Consider the following 25,873-nt stretch of genomic DNA (forward strand, 5'->3'; position numbering starts at 1 on the left):
GGAGGTTATCATGAAAGAAATTAGTGTATATCTTACCTCACCAGTGGTCGCTGTGTACCCTGTAATTCCCAGGTGGATAGGAAAACGACATTCTTTGCTGTAAATGAAAACAAAATCTTATGCTTTAAGTTTCCTCAACAGTGCTTTATTTCAAGGATAAATATCACATGTACATGTATCTGGCTCACAACAAAGTGTTACAAAGAGTAGTACCAATCTGAGCGAGATGTTGCTCTAGCACCTTCAGAATGAAGCCAAATGCTCCAATCAACACAGGGATAACTTTTACCTTCATTTAAGTTTTAGAGTTGTCTCACTCTGTCGTCCCGACTTGGAGGTCTGACTTGATCTTCCCCAAGACCCTTGGCAAGGTGCCATAGAGCTTGGCATTCATTATATGGGCCTTCCAGCTCACATCCATTTCCATCCTAAGCATCCAGCTTTATTACATTGATGGACATGGTCTGTGATGCTATTAAGGTTTATGCTTCACTACCCTAGAGAAGAATCGCTTCAACTGAAATGACCCCGCAATATTGGGAAGAGGGCAATCAAAGGGAAATAAGCATAAGCGGGAACGCGAGGGCGATCAGGATCTTATCCTGCAATTATGGTCCTCCTCTGGATTGGATTAAAGCGGGATCTGATCGCCCTTGTGGATTGAAAAGGCAAACAAAGTCTATTGGGAACGCAAAGGCCCATCCGGACCCCACAATTTTACCAATGGTAGAGTACAAAACTCATATAAAGCTATGGCCTGTTTGGAGATAAAGTTGGCACAAAAGAATAGGCAAAGTAGCAAAGAATATACTAAAATTATCTAATGGTCGTCATACTTGTAGTCCATTATATTCCTTGTGACAGAAAGAGAATACAGACAAAAGAAGAGGCCCCTTTCGGATCCATATGATTGTGCTATAATGAAAGCCAGGCGAAAAAACATTTGCTTCACAGCCGACCACGAGATGTGCAATCTATCCGAAATAAAACAACTGAGTTTGTTGACTTTGTACTTGAGAATGAGTTGGATATTGTAGCTGTATGTGAAACTTGGCTGAAGGACGGTGATGATGTCATCATTCGTGCCCTTACACCATTGGGCTATAGATTTGACCACCAACCAAGGCTTGGCAAAACTGGGGGAGGAGTCGGACTCTTATATAAATCCTCGCTCTCAGTTAGCGTCCAGGTTTCACAGCAATACCGAACATTTGAGTCACTCCATGCTCACGTTTCAAGCAATTCTTCTACATTGAGATTTGTCATTGTTTATCGCACTGAGACAACTGATGAGAATGGTAGGCGTTTACCTTTCAGTCTATTCTTAGAAGAGTTTAGCTCAATGCTTGATCAGTACCTATTTCGTCCATCTGACATTGTATTGATGGGCGACTTTAACATATGGGTAAATGACAGAGATGATCACAATGGCAATAACTTCATGAACCTCCTATCGTGCTACGGGATGAAGCAGCACATCGAGGAGTCAACACATCGTCTTGGGAACACACTTGACCTACTCATCACCCGTGAATGTGAACATGTTGTTTCTAACATATCAGTACACCCTGGCTTGTCGGATCATTTTGCCATAACGTGTGACCTATTGTTGCAGAAACCATCTTCTCTGCGAAAAACCATCAGTACTCGTCGACTGCGCACATTAAACAAAGAAGAGTTCTGTCGGGACATTCATCAATCTCTGTCATTAATTGATTTCCAAGATACACTGTCTTGTTTTGACGAGTATGACACAACTCTTCGGGCCCTGCTGGATAGACATGCTCCTGCTAGGTTGAGGAGCGTAGTTCTCAAACCCAAATCCCCATGGATGAATGAGGCGTCCAGAAAGCGAAATGCAAGAGACATAGACTTGAGCGCCGGTGGCGTGCAACACGTATAGATGAAGACCGGGTACGATATACAACACAACGACAGAAGGTTTCTCACCTTATCAAGACAGCCGAAAAACATTATTACACGTCATCCATAATCGCTTGAAACGGTGACCAGAAGCGCCTTTTTGAGATTGTTGACACTCTCCTTCACAAGAAACAGGAACCGAAATTACCAGATGGCACATCTGACCAGAGTTTGGCTGATCGTTTCTCTGACCACTTTGTCGCAAAAGTTGCCAACATCCAGAAAACCCTTGCAAGTGAGAATTCTGCAATGGCCGGTTCTGATAACATGGGAGAGGTTGAGCTGCCACCTCCTTTCTTGACCGATTTCACTCCAGCTTCTTTTACTGAAGTCAGACAGGTTATTATGACTGCACCAGCCTCAACATGTGGGTTGGATCCTTTGCCGACAAACTTGCTTAAGGAGTTTGTGGATGACTTTGTCCCATACGTGACTCAACTTGTGAATGCATCGCTGAAATCGGGTGTTTTCCTGTACTTCTCCAACATGCTCTCATAAAGCCACTTTTGAAGAAACCCAATTTAGACAGGCAGTGTCTTAGTAATTATCGCCCGGTTGCCAACTTGAGATACGTTGGAAAGGTGTTAGAGCGCATAGTATCCATACGCCTTCAATCTTTCATCAGTGACAATAGTTCTCATGATCCCTTCCAGTCTGCCTACAGAGCTGGACATGGTGTGGAAACTGCTCTCCTAAGGGTAATGAATGATGTACTTCTTGCGATGGATGGAGGTAGAATTACGGCCCTTGTCCTTCTCGATCATAGCTCTGCCTTTGACACCGTCGACCATCCAACATTGCTGACAAGGCTACGACAACTTGGACTTGGCGGTACAGCTTTAGATTGGTTTGAGTCGTACCTGTCTAAACGATCTCAAGCAGTACATCTTCGAGAAGCAACCTCACAGACTGTTCAACTGGATTCATCCGTACCACAGGGATCGGTTCTCGGCCCCCAGCTTTTCAGTGTGTACATGCTACCCCTCCGGCATATCATCACCAAGTGCAATTTGGGCTACCACGTTTATGCGGATGATTTACAACTGTATAGCTCTTGCTTACCAACTCAGGAGAATGTAGACAGTTGTATCTCTCAGATGGAGCGCTGCATCGCTGACATTCAGCGGTGGATGGGTGAGAGTCATCTGAAGTTGAATGAGTCAAAGACAGAGTTTGTTCTGTTGGGTTCCAGACAGCAACTCTCCAAGGTCGTGGTACCCCATATAAAGATCGGGTCGTCCTTGGTTGTTCCTGCAGAGAAGGTAAAGAACCTTGGAGCTATCTTGGATCCCAAGTTGTCGCTGGTTCATCACATATCAAATTGCGTGAAACTTGCTAATTATGGCCTGCGTAACCTCCGTGCCATCAGGCATTTTTTGACACTTCAAGCTACACAACAATTAGTGCACGCCTTTGTCACCTCTCGTTTGGATTTCTGTAACGCACTACTGTACGGACTTCCAAAACATCTGCTCCATAGGCTGCAAAAGACACAAAACTCAGCTGCCCGTCTTGTTGTGCAAGCAAGCTGGTCAGCATCCATCAATCCAATACTTAAAGAACTTCACTGGCTGCCCATCAATGAGCGTATTGTTTATAAGATTCTCTTGCTAACCTACAAGTCTTTGTCTGGTTTAGCACCGCAATATTTATCGTGCCATGTCAAATATTCTGTTCCGGGAAGAGTCGGCCTCCGATCATCGACAGACATGAAACTGGTAGAGTTTAGAACGAACAGATCATGGGGGGATAGATCCTTTGCTGCAGCAGCCCCTCGTCTCTGGAACTCTTTACCACCACCCATTAGGTCATGCACCAGCATATCAATATTTAAGAAACAGTTAAAAACTCATCTGATGGGAGTTGCTTTTAATTAATTAATTTCCTTCGGTTTTGTTTTTTCATTCTAATGACTTTCTTGTTGGCGCCTTGAGCATTTTCAATGGATATGTGCGCCCTATAAATGTACATTATTATTATTATTATTATCATCCTCCTTCCCCATGCACACCAAACACACGCACTGTGGGACGGTGGCATTGTCCACAACATGGGTACTATTTTAGGAGGTGGTGCAGTGATCAATACAAAACACATTTCTCACTCCGATTTTTTGTGGATTAAAAAAAAAAGAATGCTGTATACTTCGAACATGTGTGATATATAAAAGCTACTCTGTAAGCCAACTTGTAGTTCTACAACAAAACTATACCTATCAAGTGGTAAAGAAGACACGCCTCATTGCGGGCAGGAGTCGGCATTCTCTGCAACATGCCAATAGTTTTGTGGAAGCTGCAATGGTAATAACGTCTTTTTCTTCGTTGTAAAATCAAAAACAATAAGTGCAGAGAATTAAGGCAAAACCCGATATTTATGTCTTTGGTATATTGAATTTCCGATATGTTTTGGTTATCATTGAACAGGCTTCGGAAAGGTTTCCATCGTTGGGTACGATGTACATACATGTACATGCGAGCTGCACACCTGAATGACCTTTCATTGGTGAACTTTAATCCACTTCCGTTGGCAAAGCGGGATCAATGCGCGATCATACTCAAGTGGGAACGGGATCGGATTTCACAACTGAGATGAAATATTTGTGACCCACTCCATCATAATGCGGAATATGTAGTTATGTCCCGTTTCGTGTTATCTACACCATACATGTACATGAATGATCATAACAAACAAAAACTGAAAAATCAAATTTGTTATTTATGAATTAGGTTGCCTAAATTTTTGTTAAACTAGCAACGATCTTACCTTTTCGTCAAAAGATTAATAAAGATGTAAAACAGACGATTTCTGAGCCATGTTCTTGTCCTAATTATCCCACCCAAAAAGTTAATAGTTCCCTAGAGAATAAATAAATGGGCTCGACTAAGCCCATTCATCAATAGCGCCACCAAGAGATACTATTGGAAAGCCAATGACCATGTCTGTCTATTTATAACCACCATCAATACATGTAGTGACTGCAATAAATGGTACAGGGGTCAAAGGCAAACCCTGTTTCATCAGTGACCTCCCTCATTAATGAACCCGCATCGCGAGATTTAGTATGACTAACTGACCGAGGCCTCTGTTTATCCATGCAGCGTGAGAGGCTGATCACTCCCCACTGTTGTTGCCATAGCTAGCTGGTTACCATTTGACGTGCACCATACGACGCCGTTCACAGAGCGCGGGAACCATTCACGCGTAAGATACATCTTTTATAACAATGGAATGTTTGTCGAAGAAATGATGTTTCATTTCGTAAACAATTTTTAAAGACTGTGCTAGATGTCGCATTTTTTTAAATTAATTTTTCTGGTGTTTTTGTTTTCCAAAACGGGTCGTAAAATTAAGCATCAAAGTCATCGAAAATTCCACATTATTTAAAACGTGAAGGTTGTATCTTGATGTTTATTTAATTTAAAATGTTGAGATTTGCTTGTTGGGATTAAGATGATAAACTCAAAAATGAATTATACTCGATATTCCTCATTATGACAAAGCGGGTCACCTTTTTGCAAGATCAAGATCTCGCAAGATCACGATCTCACAATTGTGAATCCAGTGGAAAGCAGTGTTTGATGATATTCCTCATTATGACAAAGCGGGTCACCCTTTTGCAAGATCAAGATCTCGCAAGATCACGATCTCACAATTGTGAATCCAGTGGAAAGCGGTGTTTGATGATGGTTCGCGATCAACTGGGAAACTTGCGGTCTGGTCTGGGACTTTTTATGTTTTGAAATAGTCCTTTCTTGTTGCATGATCGTCTCAATTACCCAGTGAAATCTACAAAGTGATATCTACAAGGAGTTGAGCCCAGTGGCATCTACAAAGTGATACCTACAAGGAGTTGAACCCAGTGGCATCAACAAAGTGACACCCATAAGGAGTTGAACCCAGTGACATATACAAAGTGATACCCATAAGGAGTTGAGCCCAGTGGCATCTACAAAGTGATACCTACAAGGAGTTGAACCCAGTGGAATCAACAAAGTGACACCCATAAGGAGTTGAATCCAGTGGCATCTACAAAGTGATACCTACAAGGAGTTGAACCCAGTGGAATCAACAAAGTGATGCCCACAGGGAGTTGAATCCAGTGGCATCTACAAAGTGATACCCACAAGAAGTTGAACGCAGTGGCATCTACAAAGCAATACCCACAAGGAGTTGAACCCAGTGGCATCTACAAAGTGATACCCACAAGGAGTTGAACCCAGTGGCATCTACAAAGTGATACCCAAAAGGAGTTGAACCCAGTGGCATCTACAAAGTGATGCCCACAAGGAGTTGAATCCATTGGCATCTACAAAGTGATACCCACAAGAAGTTGAACGCAGTGGCATCTACAAAGCAATACCCACAAGGAGTTGAACCCAGTGGCATCTACAAAGTGATACCCACAAGGAGTTGAACCCAGTGGCATCTACAAAGTGATACCCACAAGAAGTTGAACGCAGTGGCATCTACAAAGCAATACCCACAAGGAGTTGAATCCAGTGGCATCTACAAAGTGATACCCACAAGAAGTTGAACGCAGTGGCATCTACAAAGTGATACCCACAAGGAGTTGAATCCATTGGCATCTACAAAGTGATACTCACAAGGAGTTGAACCCAGTGGCATCTACAAAGCGATACCCACAAGGAGTTGAATCCATTGGCATCTACAAAGTGATACTCACAAGGAGTTGAACCCATTGGCATCTACAAAGTGATACCCACAAGGAGTTGAACCCAGTGGCATCTACAAAGTGATACCCACAAGGAGTTGAACCCAGTGGCATCTACAAAGCGATACCCACAAGGAGTTGAACCCAGTGGCATCTACAAAGTGATACCCACAAGGAGTTGAATCCATTGGCATCTACAAAGTGATACTCACAAGGAGTTGAACCCATTGGCATCTACAAAGTGATACCCACAAGGAGTTGAACCCAGTGGCATCTACAAAGTGATACTCACAAGGAGTTGAATCCATTGGCATCTACAAAGCGATACCCACAAGGAGTTGAACCCATTGGCATCTACAAAGCGATACCCACAAGGAGTTGAACCCAGTGGCATCTACAAAGTGATACTCACAAGGAGTTGAACCCAGTGACATCTACAAAGTGACACCCACAAGGAGTTGAACCCAGTGGTATCATCAAAGCGATACCCACAAGGAGTTGAATCCAATGGCATCTACGAAGTGATACCCACAAGGAGTTGAACCCAGTGGCATCTACAAAGTGATGCCCACAGGGAGTTGAACCCAGTGAAATCTACAAAGTGATACCCACAAGGAGTTGAACCCAGTGGTATCTACAAAGTGATACCTACAAGAAGTTGAACCCATTGGCATCTACAAAGCGATACCCACAAGGAGTTGAATCAAGTGGAATCAATAAAGTGATACCCACAAGGAGTTGAACCCAGTGGCATCTACAAAGTGATACCCACAAGGAGTTGAACCCATTGGCATCTACAAGTTGATACCTACAAGGAGTTGAACCCAATGGCATCTACAAAGTGATACCCACAAGGAGTTAACCCCAGTGGTGTCTACAAAGTGATACCCACAAGGAGTTGAACCCATTGGCATCTACAAAGTGATACCCACAAGGAGTTGAACCCATTGGCATCTACAAGTTGATACCTACAAGGAGTTGAACCCAGTGGCATCTACAAAGTGATACCCACAAGGAGTTAACCCCAGTGGCATCTACAAATTGATACCCACAAGGAGTTGAACCCAATGGCATCTACAAAGTGATACCCACAAGGAGTTAACCCCAGTGGTGTCTACAAAGTGATACTCACAAGGAGTTGAACCCAGTGACATCTACAAAGTGACACCCACAAGGAGTTGAACCCATTGGCATCTACAAAGTGATACCCACAAGGAGTTGAACTCAGTGGAATCAACCAAGTAATACCCACAAGGAGTTGACCCCAGTGAAGTCTACGAAGTGATACCAACAAGGAGTTGAACCCAGTGGCATCTACAAATTGATACCCACAAGGAGTTGAACTCAGTGGAATCAACCAAGTAATACCCACAAGGAGTTGACCCCAGTGAAGTCTACGAAGTGATACCAACAAGGAGTCTAGCCCAATGGCATCTACAAAGTGATACCCACAAGGAGTTGAACGCAGTGGCATCTACAAGGTGACACCCATAAGGAGTTGAGCCCAGTGACATCTACAAAGCGATACCCACAAGAAGTTGAACCCAGTGGCATCTATAAAGTGATACCCAAAAGGAGTTGAACCCAGTGGAATCTACACAGTGACACCCACAGGGAGTTGAATCCAGTGGAATCTACAAAGTGATACCCACAAGGAGTTGAACCCAGTGAAATCTACAAAGTGATACCCACAAGGAGTTGAACCCAGTGAAATCTACAAAGTGATACCCAAAGGAGTTGAACTTACGAGTTATGTGCTTTGAACCTGTTTGCCGTGTTCTGGACGACAACAGAACTTACTAAACGGTTTCTTACTAATGGCTACCGTATAATGGCGTTCCGTATTGGCAGCGTTAAGGGCAATTCAAAAATATAAAATGCCACCAACTTTTCCTCAAGAATCCATTCTTTGGAATTATCTTCGGCCTGACGAAGTTGATGTTGTGATGTCTCTTGCAGCTTTGATTTGAGTCTTCAAGTGGCAGCCTTTATAAAGGGTATGACACATGATCGTCGGCGATAGCCTCAATGTGCTATGTATAAGACTATCGCTGGGCATTAGTTGTAAAAGCCGGCAACAGCCTTAGCATTCATTGGTATTCATTGGTATAAGCTACTTAACGGTATGGAAAAGGTACAGTTACTACTACAGCATGTATACGTAAAACTCGTTATATGCCGACACACGCTGGCTTAATGGTCAAAGTGTAACAGGGCCTTTAAACTCCACTTGCAGTTGCAGATATAATTGTTTTCAGAACATTAAGCTATAAATTATGAACATTGATAAAATTATTATATAGTCAGAAATCAATAATTAACTTCATAAAACATAATATTTGGTTTCATTTTAAAGAAAATTTCAAACATTTAAAGAAAAGTTTAAAACTTATATTTTGGACCTTTTGTTGTCATAACATACAAAATATTTGTTAAATGATAAACTGTTTTATATCTGACCTGGTTCCATTGTAGGGGCCTTTGTTTTCAAGATCATCCACTCCCAACTCAAACACTTTTGAAAATATATGCTGCAGAAAAAAAACAAAAACAAATTGTATTGATAATAACAATGTTGTCTCAAAAAAAGTAATGTTGTACAATGTACTTCAACAGAAGAAAATGGTGTTAATAGAAACTGGAAAAGACAAATGTAACCATTTAATCATACATGCAAAGGTTGGGGGAAATGAAAAACAATTGCTGAATAAAGATTGTAAGTTGATCAACATGTTTCTGTTTGTAAAACATTCTTACAGTGTAAGATTAGCGTCAAATCAGAAAATTGAGTCTGCAAAAAAAAAAAATACTTTAATGACAATGACATTTTTTATTTTGTTCTCAATCTAAATCTGAATAAACATGGTTGTAAAAAAGAGTTACATCTAGCCTTGCTCAAAGCAGTCGCATTATTCACTCCGAAAAGACACCGCCGTAAACCCAACCGTTTACACTATGCTTACTGTGTGTATTCACACCGCACGACCAAACCGTATACATTTTGTGTACACCGTCACATCGCTCAACGCACACCGTACGACTACTGTGCACAAGTCATCCGCACTCATTCCACTAACCCGATGTGAAGGCCACTAGGTCAACAGGCTTGTCGGGTCTATAACTTCCCGAGTTTATTGTGTTTCATGAAAAAATATCCACTATTGAAAAAAAATGGGGGGGGGGGGGGGCTCTCGGATATTGCTAGTAATGTATGCAGCTCATGAATAAGGATATCTTTCGTCAGACCTTCAGACAACACAGCATGTGAAGCAAATGAATTATTCATTTTGACGTCCAATCACGCACTTCCCTTATCACGACCTTTGGACCCTATCGTACTCGCTGAGCATCCGTGGTGATGTAAACATGTCTTGTCTTTCGCGGGCATTATGGTAATGAGTTGACCGTGGGAACTCTTCTTTCGCGCTGATTATAGTAGTGAGGTCGTGGCTTCAACACAGACCCTACACTGTCGGCCTGACGGCCGACACATGGGGATAGTGTACGGGGGCACAGTGTCGTGCGACGTGGTGACACACATTTAACGCACAGTGTGTACGGGTGGGTTTTTATACAGCGGCGGTCTTTTTTCGGAGTGAATAATTCAATGACGAAATGTCAGTAAGAGATGCAGAGCGCCAGGATCAACTGCCTCATCAGAACACCATCACATGTACATGTAGTGTTGTAGCATATTGAAAATATCACTTAGTTGATTGAGAAGCATTCCTTCAAATATATCAAAGAGCATGGACAAACACAATCTGAGTGAAGAGAAGAGACTACACTGTTTCTTATAATAGTAGTATCAACTCTTATACAGCGCAATTCCAAATAATGATCATTGAGTGTTGAGAGGTTTGGAGGGAGCTAGGTTAAGGGCCTGAAATATCTGCCCAAGGGCACATGATTAATAAAACTCCATATGTAGAAGATGCTCTAAGAACATGGCCCGAGAAGTTGAATCAGGCTCCATTGGAAAAAAAGGTCGAGGTTTCTTGACTGCTCTAGGGGCCAAATGATGACCACAGATACTGGCTAATAAAATGTTCTGATGGGAAAGGGCAAGGAGATTGCAATTGTGTTGAATACATGCTGAGCAGGGATCAACAGAATAGTCCACTTCCCATAAATCATTGCAGACAAGTAACTAACTGCTGGGGTACACTCCCCAGTGATGACATGATCACCATCATGCAAAGCAATGTCTCAGTAAAACAATGTAAATAAACAAATCAGTGTTAAACTTGAGAAGCATTGTAGATTTGTTAACGCAGATGGAGAGATTGATATTCCTTGGATTATGTTCAATAACCTGAAGGTACAAGTATCGGTGAGGGTTAGGGTAAGGGCGAGGGTTAGGGTGAGGGTTAGGGTGAGGGTTAGGGTGAGGGTTAGGGTAAGGGCGAGGGTTAGGGTGAGGGTGAGGGTTAGGGTGAGGGTTAGGGTGAGGGTTAGGGTTAGGGTGAGGGTTAGGGTGAGGGTGAGGGTTAGGGTGAGGGGTAGGGTGAGGGTTAGGGTGAGGGGTAGGGTGAGGGTTAGGGTGAGGGTTAGGGTTAGGGTGAGGGTGAGGGTTAGGGTGAGGGTTAGGGTGAGGGGTAGGGTGAGGGTTAGGGTGAGGGGTAGGGTGAGGGTTAGGGTGAGGGTTAGGGTGAGGGGGAGGTTTAGGGTGAGGGTTAGGGTGAGGGTTAGGGTGAGGGTTAGGGTGAGGGTTAGGGTGAGGGGGAGGGTTAGGGTGAGGGTTAGGGTGAGGGTTAGGGTGAGGGGAGGGTTAGGGTGAGGGTTAGGGTGAGGGTTAGGGTGAGGGGGAGGGTTAGGGTGAGGGTTAGGGTGAAGGTTAGGGTGAAGGTTAGGGTGAGGGTTAGGGTGAGGGGTAGGGTGAGGGGTAGGGTGAGGGGGAGGGTTAGGGTGAGGGTTAGGGTGAGGGTTAGGGTGAGGGTTAGGGTGAGGGTGAGGGTTAGGGTGAGGGTGAGGGTTAGGGTGAGGGGTAGGGTGAGGGTTAGGGTGAGGGTTAGGGTGAGGGGGAGGGTTAGGGTGAGGGTTAGGGCTAGGGCTAAGGTTAGGGCTAGGGTTAGGGCTAGGGTTGAGGCTAGGGTAAGGGCTGGGGCTAGGGTTAGGGTTGGGGCTAGGGTTAGGGCTAGAGTTAGGGCTAGGGTTAGGGTTAGGGTTAGGGTTAGGGTTAGGGTTAGGGTTAGGGTTAGGGCTAGGGCTAGGGTTAGGGTTGGGGTTAGGGTGAGGGTTAGGGTTAGGGTTAGGGTTAGGGCTTGAGAACCAGACTTAAACATTTTGTTCATGTTGAAGCACACGAATTGCAAAGATATATTTTCCACATATTTTCTAGGCTCTGGTTTAGGGTGAGGGTTAGGGTGAGGGTTAGGGTGAGGGTTAGGGTGAGGGTTAGGGTGAGGGTTAGGGTGAGGGGTAGGGTGAGGGTTAGGGTGAGGGTTAGGGTGAGGGGTAGGGCGAGGGTTAGGGTGAGGGTTAGGGTGAGGGGGAGGGTTAGGGTGAGGGTTAGGGTTAGGGTGAGGGTTAGGGCTAGGGCTAAGGTTAGGGCTAGGGTTAGGGCTAGGGTTAGGGCTAGGGTAAGGGCTGGGGCTAGGGCTAGGGTTAGGGTTGGGGCTAGGGTTAGGGCTAGAGTTAGGGCTAGGGTTAGGGTTAGGGTTAGGGTTAGGGTTAGGGCTAGGGCTAGGGCTAGGGTTGGGGTTGGGGTTAGGGTGAGGGTTAGGGTTAGGGTTAGGGCTTGAGAACCAGACTTAAACATTTTGTTCATGTTGAAGCACACGAATTGCAAAGATATATTTTCCACATATTTTCTAGGCTCTGGTCGGCTCTGCCAATCGAATTCCGCAATTGTGCCATTTTAACTTCTCTGCCATCCTTTTTAAAAGCTCTGAAGCATGAAGATAGTGTAGCTACACTTCATATTTCTTAACTTGTCTATTGCTTTATCCTTTTACAGTTTCATAACAACTATGTGCAATCCCACAACTTACTTTAAACATACTATATTTCATGGGGTTATATTTGTGTATATTTATTTATTTATTTATTTGTTTGTTTATTTATTTGTCTACTTATTTTTGTATTTTTCTATTTGTTAATTTATTTGTTTATTTACTCATAAAATTATTTATTTACATATTTTTTATGGATTTTTTTCTTTTCTCTTAAAGGCGGTGGACACTATTGGTAATTACTCAAAATAATTATTATTATAAAACCTTTCTTGATTACGAGTAACGGGGAGAGGTTGGTGGTATAAAACGTGAGAAACAGCTCCCTCTGAAGTGACGTAGTTTTCGAAAAAGAAGTAATTTTCCACAAATTTGATTTCGAGACCTCAAATAGATGAGGTCTCGAAATCAACTTGCATCTGAAAGCACACAACTTCGTGCGACAAGGTTGTCTTTTCTTTCTTTATTATCTCGCAACTTCGACGACCAATTGAGCTCAAATTTTCACACCTTTGTAATTTTATGTATATGTTGAGATACACCAAGTGAGAAGACTGGTCTTTGACAATTACCAATAGTGTCCACTGTCTTTAATAGATTTGGTCACTTAAATTTAATTTGCATTCTACCTGGATATTCTTTTACGTTATTTAAGTTTTTAGGAATTATTCTGTTTTTGTTTGTTGTTAGTTGATGTGGGGAGGCAGGTCTATGGACCACAGTAATTATTTTGCTTTTGTTTCTCCTAGCCCATCTGGAAGTATTTTTTGTATTGTCATGTATTGTCGAAATGGCTGAATAAATAATAATAATAATAATAAAATGTACACACTAGACAATCACTCTTAAAACGGCAGATAATGGTATCTGCACAATGTGCAGCTCTAGGGTTATTTGCGTTGTGCAAGGGGGTGAAGGGGGGACATTTCTCTCACAATATGAGCTGATGAAGAAGAGATCAAGGATTTCAGTGTTGAGAACTGTATCCCAGTTTAGGACATTTGGGCTTCCAATGTCACATGGAGAGCAACAATCCTGATCTTTGCTAGAGCCATTAAAGCATTGGCCTGTTAGTGACTTCTTCTAGTAAGATCTCCCAAAAATAGTGGGCAGCAAATGTCTGTAGGTCCATCGAAATCCCTACAGGGAGTCTACACACGTTTTCCACCATCCATCTCTACTAGTGCATGTCACAGGCAACTGAGCATTTTAAAGTTCTCCTCCCCATCCGTATCATCAGGCCAGTTCCATTAAGTGAAATTCTTTTGCATCCTGCATATTGTAGGCATGTACAATGTTGACCGGACTACAAAGTATTGCATCTTTAACCTAGGCAGAATAACCATATTATATTTTATTACTAGACATTGGTTGCCATGGTAACTAATATTGTTTTGAGTCTCAACAAGCCTATGAGTGGCTCATTGATCGCATCTCAGCAAGATCTAAAAGAAAAGGTGTTTATAAAATTTTACTCACTTCGTCTTCATCTTCACAAACTTAGTCTGATTCCAGTTCTTCTTCTGACAAGTCCTTCAGCAGTCAGTATTTCACTTTTGTGTGTGTGCAAAGCTTACACTGCTTGTTGCAAAATGGTGACCCACATAAAAAGTATCACAAAACAGCGCCCTCATTCGGCTACTATACAATCATTAAGGTTTTTTTAACTGTTTTTTTACCTTTTTTTTTTTTTTTTTAAAAAGGAAATTAACATGATCACTAGAGACCAGTGACCGCACAAAAGGGTTTTATATAATCAGAATCAAATCCACCATACTCCCTGAATTTTCTGTACACTGCCATCATACCATCAACATGTTGTCCAACATTGGATACCAAATACATTGCGCTACATTTAAGGTTGGGCTGGAAATACATTACACTTGTTTGCACAAGAAAACTTGGGTTGGGAAGCTGCTATGGAAAACAATGTTAAATGCCCAAACCACTGCATACAAGGGTGTTTTAAACTGATAAGATAATAATCACAAAAAACACTGGTTCAATGAAGTAATTATATAAAAAACACTGTACTTAATCAATATCAAGGCAAATAGATCAACTTGTTTCATTTATTTTATAAAAATAAACCTTTTCAATGAATGTTATTGGTTCCCAGCTCTGTGTGTTGATATAGCCATTAGTATAATTTGGCAATTTGTTGGTGGTTTAGAGTTTCTTTCTAAATTGATTGTCATACGCATACTTCAAGCACACTATGAGTGATTTTTGAAATGCTTTGTAGACTCAGAAGGCTTCACAAGTTTGCCTTTGATATTTCTATAAAAACAATTACCTGAATACAAATTACACTTTACTCTGATTACTTGATCAAAATTAAAATATTTATAAAAAAAAAATTGCAAACAAATGATGAGTTAATCATTAGATAAATATGGTTAGGTTTAATTGTTATTTGGTAATGAGACAAGGCCACAACAAGCAGAGCAGAAATTAAAGCAAAACATCAGAGTGAAAATCATGCATTACAGAACAAGGGTGCACAAAAGGCTTAAGAGACATGAGTACCGTGTCTTTGCTTGTCCCCCGCTTATTTTTCCTTCTCTGTGAACATGAGAAAAACACAATTTTGCAAGGATTAAAATTTATGTAAGAAACAATACAATGTTTCAAAACACAACTGGGTTTAATTTTGATCATTGTGCTTCACATTTTTGCCAACATACATGCATGCACATTGATTGAAGTATTGCTGCACAAGTCCTTTGTCTAACAAAGTTTGGAGAAAGCAGCCACATGATTATGGGCAGCCATTGGGGCAAAAAATGACAACTACAAAAATAAGAAGATTGCCAGCGATCTTCAGCAATAATGATATCAATCCCCAGAAATACATCAACTTCCAGAAACATATCAGTCCCCAAAAATATTTCAACCCCACAAATAAATCAAGCCTCGAAACAATCCCCAGAAGTGTATCAATTTCTAGAATTATATCAATCCCAAGAAAATATCATTCCCAGAAATATATTAAGCCTCGAAATAAGTCAATCCCTGGAAATATATCAATCTCTGGAAATATATCAATCTCTGGAAATATATCAATCCCCAGAAAAACATCAACTTCCAGAAATATATCAATCCCCAGAAATATATCAATCCCCCAGAAATATATCAATCCCAGAAATATATCAAGCCTTGAAATATATCAATCCTCAGAAATATATCAACCCCAGATATATATCAACCCCAGAAATAAATCAAGCATTGAAATATATCAATCCTAGAAAAAATATAAACCCCCAGAAAAACATCAATTTCTAGAAATATATCAATCCCCAGATATATATCGACCCCCAGAAATAAATCAAGCCTCGAAATATATCAATCCCTGGAAATATATCAATCTCCAGAAAAAAACATCAATTTCCAGAAAGATATAAATCCCCAGAAATATATCAACCCCCAGAAATATATCAACCCCAGAAATATATCAACCCCCAGAAACAAATCAAGCCTTGAAATAAATCAAGCCCCAAAATATATAAATCCCCAGAAATATATCAATCCCTGGAAACATATCAATCCCTGGAAATATATCAATCCCCAGAAAAACATAAATTTCCAGAAATATATCAATTCCTAGACACACCCTGTCTTTCGATAGGGGTATACGTGTTTAGAATCATACTATGTAGCCTGCAGAGGAATTTCACCAAAAGGGAAGACAGTGCAGCCACAAATACAGTTTGGACTTTTTTTCACCAGGAAATGTGTACATTAAACAACTTGTTAGCGTATGTAGAGGCCTTGAGACAAACGCTAAAACTAGTACACCCTCACAATGTTTCAAACTCCTGTTAAGGCACAATCACTAGAAAGTGAAGAGCACTTTTATGAAGCGGGCTATCTGAAACCATTTGAGGCATGTTATTGTTATTTAAACAAAGATTTGGACTGAAAGGAAAGAAAAAGGGCGGTGGGGCGAGTGGTATAAGGGTTAGTGAGGGGGGGCGGGAGAAAGTGTGGTGAGGAACAGCATACATCTATGTAATACATGTTCATGTACATGTCCCAATTACTAAATTTTTGACATACTACATGTAAAGAAACATTTCAAGCAAGATGTTGTATCCTCGCATAACGTGTGATAATATGTCATATCTGTGAAGTTTGAATAATATTAAAACAATATCCAACATTAAAACAATATCCAGAGTGGTTAGGAGATACATGTAGTCTTGTTCCAATGTCAAATTGTCAAGTTTTTTAAGAACCTGTATCGAGTCTCGTCAGGGTGTATAAGCTTTGTTGCTTGACAATGGGAAGCAAGACAAAATCCATGTATTTTTAGATTTGTTGAGTTGTGGCCCTGCAACCACTGATGATGGGCCTACCGACAAACCGTGTTCTACTCGGAGGTTTTTCTTGGATCTTCGGCAGTAGGTAAATGTTGGGTATTTTAATCTGGTGGTTGTGAGGGTCGAGAAACTTGAATATTTCCTTGGATATTATCTGTTCTTTGAACAGATTACATTAATATTTCTAGTGATTGATAAATTTCTGGCGCTTGTATGTTTACGGCGCTTAAACGTTTATTGCGCTTTACTACACACTTCTGACGCATAATTTATTTGTGGCACTAGGTTTATTTCTGGGAATTTATATAATTCTATGCTTGATTTGTTTCTAGGGTTGATATATTTCTGCGGATTGACATATTTCGGGGCTTGATATATTCCTGGGGAATGATATGGTCCCACTTCCGGTAGACCAGTAAGTGAATGTCAACATGGGGTCACGGCTACCACAGGCTAACCTGCAATTCGCAAGGAGTCTAACACTGAAAAAGTTTGAAAATCGGTTGAGTAGATCTTGAGATCTGGGGTGCGTTCCACTCGCGCAAACGTTGCCAACAGTTTCGCACGTTCGCCAACAATTTCAAGTGGAACGAGTTGTTCGCCGCCACCGTTGGCGAACGTTGGCAACTTTAGGCGAACATACTTCTGAGGCGTTGGCGAGTGGTTTTTAAAATGGCGGACAAGCATACGGTATTATTTCTTTGTCACAAACATAATTACATTGTATTTTCGGTGGATGATAATGCAGATTTAGAATAACAAAGTTAATAAATTGATGTACATGTAATGATGTCAAAAAGAGGACTATTGCAGCAAAAACAAAGTAAAACAAAATACGTATGGTGCGTGCCATCTTAATTTTAGGGCACCGCCATATTGACATCGCGTATACGCACCAATCGTTCAAAAGATAAAAAGTGTTTGCGCGAACAGTTGCGAGTCGTTTGCGCGAGTGGAACGCACCCCTGGTCCAATTTCCAGCTGACCCAGAAGTTGGGGTCAACATGAGGTTACGGTTTTTCAAAGTTAATTTAATGCGTTTTGAAGACTAAGAGTCTACTGAAAGAGCTTGAACATTAGCTGTATGTTTTTAGAGTATGATCGCGCTTCCGGTTGACCAGGAATTAAAGGACAACATGGGATCAAAATTGTTTAAAACTAATGTTAAATGCCCAAGGAGTTTTGGGCAATTAACTAATTGTTAATGCTGGAGAAAGAAGGAAATGACTAATAAACCTTTTGTTTTGCCGTATCCCTTTTCCCCACAGAAACCCCCCTTTTAGCATGCGCCTCATTCACTAATTAATTACTTTTTTCCTCACCTCTCCCCACCCTTAATAGTGTCTTTTGTGTTTCCATCTTCTTGTGGTCAGGCCAGTGCCTCCCCTTCAACCCCCTCTATTGTCCCCTATTCATTGTTTACCCCTTGCTTTTGTCTGTATGCTTTCTCACCCCATTCATGTATTTCCACTTCACTGCTTATGTTTCACTTACTGTATCTTCCTGTGGATTTTTATGTTTGTTGTGTTGCCATTTTAGTCCATGGGCCAGACCAGATATTGGTACCACCTGAGGTGACAAAACATAAATGGTGCCAAATGCTTTGTAGGACCACCGTGTTTTCCCATAGGGTTACATGTTAATTGCAGTAGGCCCACTATATGTACATTCATTAGCATATGGGGTGGCATAAACTCATGTATACTGGTATAAAAGGTGATTATGGCAATAAAATAAAGACAGGCAGCTGGTATACAATCAAGCCAATGCCAGTAAGTGATTGTTTCTATAAATTTAGTTTCCTGTGATGATTGAACTATTTGATTCAAGGTGACTGTTTAGTTAAAATGTACATTCTTGAACTTTTATGAAGAAATGTTATTATAGGGATCAAAAAAATGGGAGGTGGATTGAGCTCCTATTGACTGCTGATCCCTGTTGCAAACAGTGTGCCAAAGTATGAAGGCGGGTTTCTGGCGCCTTAAAACCAGATTGCTCTGCGCAGTTGGCACTCATTAACCTTGGATGGGAGTAAACCAAGCTAGGAGACAGCCACTGATTTCAAACACGGGTTGGTGAAGCTCTCAGCCTTGGATGGAAGCGTAGGAAAAGGATAACTCTGATTTCAAACCTTGATTGGTGGGGCTCGTTTACCATGGAAGGCAGCCCACCTTGGTGGAGCAAAACTCTTACTTCCAACCCGGGCAATACTGGCCTGCTTATGTCTGTACGGTCACGGATCAGAATAATATGACAATTCTCCCCACAGCGTGCAGTAGGTGTTGTCATGTGGTTGGCTTCAGCAGAAGAAGGGCATCTGGCTGTGAAACTTTGCTTCAATATTCAAACTGTGGATACAAATGGCCCCACTAGCCTACATCAAACATAAAGGTGGAGGTAGGAGATCACGCCACAGTATAACACGTTTTTGCTTTATGCGCGTGTGGGTATACTCCATGTTACGGCAAGGGTGCAGGGGACTGAGACCTACTACACTACAGTATTAGCAATGATTTTTTTTTTTTTAAATTTATAAAGGATTGTAAACAGATGCAGAGAGAAAATGGAGCATAGTTTTTATATGGAGATGCACTACTGACTTCTAAATGTTAATTTAAAATCAGGTTTACCCATAGGATATTTTGGGGGGAAAACAAACAGGGAGAAATTCACATGGACAAAAAATTAGCGCTCCCATCAACGACCAATCTTGTTTTTTTTTTTTTTTTAATTTCTTTTTTGACATTTATTTTGTTACAGGCCTACATCATTTTTAGTGCACTGATCTATAGACGAAGTTCTCAAGATCTTTGAGAAAGTTCACACTCAAAAATCAGCGGGTACCGCAACGATATAACATATGTTAAATTTGCATCGGGGATAAAGAATATTAATTTTGGTGTTTTTTTACCCATACACCGATGTGTGTTAATAGCACTGTATACTCAGTACTTTCCCGAGTCCTGTGAAAAAAATACCACAGGCATGTTACTCGGGTGGGATTCGAACCCAGTGTCTTGCCAACTAGACTACCGAGGTTGCCCGGTAGCTAGAGGCAGTTCGAATCCTATGTTTTGGCAGCAGGTACCGCAACGATATAAGAGATGTTAAATTTGCATCGGAGATAAAGAATATTAATTTTGGCTGCCCTACAAAACAGCTAATTAAAAATCTTGAAGAAAACAATTCCTGCAGCTAATAAATGTGCAAAACCTTATTAAAAATTACTGTTACATGTACTTGTACATTGTATATAACAATTTTAAAAATAATAATAACTAGAAATATTGCATTTCTCCAAAATGCCCAGCTGTTTTGCAGAAACTTTTTTTAATTTCTTTTAAGTCTGTAAAAAATAACACATTTCTATTATAAATACCATGTACAGTAGCAATTCATGACTTACGGTAAAGGTGCAACAAAAAATTAAAATCCAAGTTTCCACATGATCACACCAATACTTTGGGACATACACAGTGTATTTGAACCTTTAATGCCCTGTCATTCAACTCGAAGAATTCATTCATGGTATTTATTACACTGTCATGATATGCCATGTAAATGCATTTGAGTGGAGAAAACCAATTAAACGCATGTTTAACCCCTTGAAATTTGACCTAGTTATTTGGAAAGGGTCAAATCAAGTATACAAATGTCAAGGTCAGGTTTCTATTCACCCCTAACACAAACCTTGTCCATATAACGAATAGTTTTAGAGATACATTGTAATTGACCTTAAAGATTGCTAATTACCACCTAACATAAATATGCAAATTAGGTCACTTCTGGCTTGAAACTCTTATACAATTTTGGATATGCCATCAATAACCACCAAATAAACAAGAATCAACGATAAAACGAACTTTTGCAATTTGTGTGACTCAAAAGTCTAAATCTGGTCCTCTACAGGGAGAAAGAAGAAATGACCAAAATCAAAAAACATCATTTTCTCCTGTGTGACAATAATGACAACCTTGACATAAAACATGCAGGAGAAAAACAGTTGTTTGTGCCTTCAAATGTGTCATCAAAGTTTCTTTTTGTAAGTAAAGTGGTGATAACGTAAATAACATGAAATCTTTCAGATATCTTTTATTGACATTGACCAATGATATTCAAAAGTTTATGAAAGTTTGACGTATATTTTTTGACACAGAGAAATAATTTGTGCAATAACCTGAAGTAATTTTCCACTACCATTGATCACAGTTCTGATATACGTGTATGTATACATTTTAAAGCCATTATACACTTTCGGTAAACAGTATTGTCCAAGTCCCACACTTCGTGTATCACAACTTATATATAAAATAATAAACCTGTGAAAATTTAGGCTCAATCGGTCATCGGAGTCAAGAGAAAATAACGAGAAAACCCACCCTTGTTTCCGCACGTTTCGCCGTTTCATGACATGTATTTACTATAAATCCCCACCCCACAGTAGTGTGGGTGGGTCTACGAGCGAATACTTACCTGTAGAGCGAATACTACAATTGCATTGTTCCCTATGCTGGCAGGGAAAAAGCTAAGAGTTTTACACACAATAGCGCCCTCAAGAGTCCTATCCCCGACGCCCTGTGACATGCGCACCACGTCGGCGTCCTCTTTTTCGTCAAGCGTTACCCGCCTAAGTACTCAAGAAACCACTCGTATAGTGGGGTAGGAGGGAGGGTGCTCTCCAGGTAAGTATTCGCTCGTAGACCCACCCCATTACTGTGAGGTGGGGGTCTACTTCACTCTACTTACCTGTAGAGTGAATATTACAATTGCATAGACTCGCACCGAGTAGGCGGTGGGTATACGCAGGCTATCGTATGTCTACAGGGGCGTAGGACACGGGGGGTGTGCCTGAAAACCCCAACGGAGGGTCCTAGCTCGCCCGCCGGTAAGCGGGCGCCAAGGGGCCAGAGGCGGGCTACGCAACAGGGGGCCGGACCATGATTAGCAGGTCGGTCCAGGCGCGTGGAACCGCAAGAACGACGCGCGCAGCCCTGGGGGCCCGCGAATCGTGCGCAAGACCTTAGGGGGTATCGCCATTGTGGGGTAAATGCACATACATGTAGGTAATATATAAATTATTACATGTATAAGAGAGGAAAGTGGACTCCTCAGTTAGCGTTTCTGTAAAACTTGACTGGCCGTCTTCAGCACTTCTCTCCCGGCTCTGCCGTTTGCCTGGAGGACATCCTTCAGGTAGAGCTCGCTGAAGGTGTTAGGACACTTCCAGCAGGCCGCCTTGGTGATATCTGCTAAGGGAACCCCTTTAAAGAAGGCCCAAGAGGCGGCTACCCCCCGAACATCATGCGCCCGAATCGTATTCTCGGTCGCCGGCCAGCCGCCCGGTCACGATCCATCGTGAGATGGTGCACTGTGACGAACAGGTCCACGTGTGGCCGGCCGATCAGGTGGAAGAGCGACCGAGCCACCTGTGGGAGAAGGGACCACTCCGTGGGGGCAATCCAGCCCCTTGAGAGAGCGTCGGCTGTGACGTTCTCTACGCCCGGAATGTGGACTGATGATAGTGCTGTTCCCCGCTGTGTGCACCAGTGGATGAGATCCCAGGCCAGTGCACACAGGCGTCCCGACCGGGTGCCCCCCTGGTGATTGATGTAGGCCACGACTGTGGCGTTGTCGCATCTCACCAGGACCGCACGGCCCCTGACGTCCGACTGGAAATGCCGTAGTGCGTTGGAGACTGCTAACATTTCCAGGACGTTGATGTGGGCCGATCGGTGTTCGGAACCCCACACGCCTGCGATTTGACGCGGGTGGAGGGTTGCCCCCCAGCCGAGGAGTGACGCGTCGGTCGTGATGGTCACCGACAGCGGGGGCGGACGAAAAGCGGCCCCGAAAACTGCCACGGGCCGCCTTTTGTGGGCGGCAACGGGGGATGACGAAGGATGGTTGTTTCCTCCCCTTGTTACCCACGGCCTTAGGCGGGGCGTTAGGCTTTTTCAGATTTATTTTGTCCGTGGCTTTGAGGCGCTTCACTTCAGCCTCCATGGACGTCTGAAATTGCCCGGAAAACAAGTCGACACCGGTGAGCGGTAGATCGTCAAGGCGTTTACGCGCCCCGGCTGATGGCAGGAAAAGTGCATCCAGCACATTGGCGCGGAGACTGACAACCGTTGGATGGAGCTGACCAACTGGTCCTCCTCATTGGCCGAGTCGGCCAAGTCGGAGGGACGAAATGTCATCCAGGAATGAGATTCTGAACCGGCATCATCACAGCGCCCGTGGTCGGACTCAAAGGCCGCCGACGGGTGCAGGCTGATGCATGGCGGGCCCCCCTGAGGGGGTCCCCATTGGGTGGTAGCCACACGCCCCTGAACGTATGGGTTAGCGGGCGGTTGTGGCAAACCCGAGGGGGGGGGGGGGAATACGGCGCACGGCTAGCCGTGTGGGGGAGTCCCCGTTGGCCCGGTGCAAGCCACCCATGGCCGTGTTGACTGTGGGGCACCCGTTCGGTGGCCAAGTCAGACGGGCCTTGTCCACCACCCTCGCGACGACCTGTAATTGAATCCGCGAGGGTGTGAAAAGCTTCCAAAAATTCTTCCCTCGAGATCGAGTCCCCATCGGAGGTAGAGCCGCTCGAGCTAGGCTACGAGGGCGTGCTTTCTTGCCCTTTTTGGAGGGGCATCCCCGAGCAGACTCCGACGTAGTATCGGAGGGCGGCTGCGGGGCGGGAATACCCGAGCAGCGGGTAAACCCTGAAGTAGAGGCCGACCCTTCGGAACGTAGCGTCCCGACGCGTACAATTGTAGTATTCGCTCTACAGGTAAGTAGAGTGAAGTAGACCCGTAATTCTCGCTATCGAGAATTGATATTGTTTTAATGTTTTCTAAAAAAGTAAAGCATTTCATGGAACAATATTTCAAGAGAAGTCTTTTACCATTACCTTCTGTAAACCCTGTAAATTATTTGTAAATCTGTGAACTTTTTTGTTTGTTTCTTTAGGGGCGAATTCAAAATTAAACAATCGGTAACTCGGGGTAAATCTTCATTTTCCCCCGGGGTTTTACGAGGCAAAAGGAAGTCGGACCATAATGAGCTCATTATCTACAGGTCAATGAACATCGCTCTTGGGGCCACAGAGAGCCAAGTTTACTTCATTGATATCGCCGCCGGCCGCCCCGCGGTTTGACAGAGGCTCGGTTAATCCGTAATTGATACTGTTCAACAATAGACCAGTGGAGTTTGCGGTCCACTGGTTTCTTTAGAACCAATGAGTACCTGAATGGATCAGAAGAACATTTATTGGAGCAGGTAGGCAGCTGTCACTAATCCGATAATCCCTTGCTGACGTAATCCCAAGCACAAATCTTGCCTTTTGTTAAATTTCTCTTTGTATCCGTGGTCACCCAGCCACGACCAAGTTGACCCAGCATGTGCAGACGGATATTCATGACTCTATTGTTCGTATGCAAGGCTGTAAATACCCTGTATTACCTCGGGGGATTCTGAAAAAGCCCCCGAGTTACCGTTTGTTTAATTTTGAATTCGTCCCTTACCGAAAGTGTATAATGGCTTGAAGTACAATTTAACCACAGAAACTTTGATGAAATTCCTACAATTTTTGCTCCAGAGCCAGTACAAAAACACAAGGCTGTGAAACAATAGTTTACATGTTTAAACATAACGACACAATACTGGCAAACAAAAGTGGGACAGAGGGGGAAAAAAATAGGTGTCGATGGAAGTTTGAATTTACTCAAAATCCATACGAATGGACTACCTTCAACTGAAAAAAAAAGTAATGGAAAGATAATGTGGCAATTAGAAATTCCATCATGCAGTGTTTTTTTCACGATTGATGTGTAAATTTAACGTAAGTTTCGCGCTGTCCACTTTTCAGTCAGGTAAACAAAAATAAAAGTAAAAAGGGATAACTTTTGTTAAACAATTATATTAAATAAGGGGACACCGTAACTAGTGTAAGATTACAGCCTCCCAAAGGCTAATCACAGCTAACTGATTTTAATATCATAAAAACACAAATTAAAAGGGTTGTACGCTGTTTTCTCTAGACTTTTAACGTTGGTTACTAGCAGACACGAGCGTGTTCGCGGTAACTAACGTAAAACTGGAGAAGTTATGAGGCGACAACAATGATTTTTTGAGGAATTAATCTTGATTGTCCAGTGCAGGTCAACTGAAAAGTAAAAACTATTTGTCATGTAGTCGAGTAAAGAGGAAAAAAAGAAATTTAGTCACTTTTCTTGCGTTAGTTACAGTTTGACACTATTCAAATCCACAGAAAGTTATTTGACCATAAACATGACAAACTACCCCATTCTTTATCCTATAAAATCGCTCTATTTAAATTGCAATCACAACCGAAATCACAGATTAATACAATGAAGAAGTATCATGACAAGTAGTCCATACCTTTTTGTTGCCTTTTCAAAGTAAATCTGGTAATTTCAAAAACAATCACAACGTTGATGCTGTATAATGTTAGTTACATTTTGACGCGAAACAGGGATACGGTGGACACCATCTTTAAAATGTGTTGCATTGGCAAAAATCATGACCTTTAGGTCATCCATACAGAGTACAGGTATAAAGCTATTCTGGTGACATAATGTTGATTACTCAGTTTAACTACAAAGTTATTTTACGTGGGTTACATAGTGGACGCCAAAAATGGTTGGTGATGTTTGTGTGTGTTTTTTCATCCTCATATTACTCGGAGGTATATACAGACTTTTGCAAAATAATTATGCAGTTTACAGTCTACCCGCAAACCATGTGTTTTATTGAGCTTTTGCCCGGTTTTATCTGCAGGGGTTGGTGTGGTTTTTCATGCGTGACCTCGGTTTGAATATATAATTAGTCCAAAGGGCTTCTGAAAGTCTTTTCGGACTTATCTGAAAAGTATTGACAGAAATAATATATATAGTTGACGCTACTCGGGCTGAACTCGGCTTGAGACGTTGTGACCATGGGTTTGTCCAATGTTAGAAATTAGTCTCTGCCATCCAGGCCGATCCAGGGCAGCT

The 25,873-nt window shown here is 42.3% G+C and overlaps 1 protein-coding gene across 2 annotated transcripts in view; it reads right to left on the bottom strand.

Moving 5' to 3' along the window:
• Window positions 1–25,873, bottom strand: part of LOC139953059 (dual 3',5'-cyclic-AMP and -GMP phosphodiesterase 11-like) — a 151,103-nt gene that overhangs the window by 58,594 nt on the left and 66,636 nt on the right. The window contains exons 5-7 of one of the 2 annotated variants that reach the window (XM_071952462.1): window positions 15,079–15,114; window positions 9,056–9,126; window positions 37–97 (exon numbers count right to left, since the gene is read on the bottom strand). In XM_071952462.1, the coding sequence (XP_071808563.1) occupies window positions 37–97; window positions 9,056–9,126; window positions 15,079–15,114 (168 nt within the window). The remainder of the gene's footprint in view (window positions 1–36; window positions 98–9,055; window positions 9,127–15,078; window positions 15,115–25,873) is intronic. The other variant, XM_071952463.1, reaches the window with a different exon arrangement.

The sequence above is a fragment of the Asterias amurensis genome, chromosome 21 (genome assembly GCF_032118995.1).
Source record: "Asterias amurensis chromosome 21, ASM3211899v1".
Taxonomy (NCBI): domain Eukaryota; kingdom Metazoa; phylum Echinodermata; class Asteroidea; order Forcipulatida; family Asteriidae; genus Asterias; species Asterias amurensis.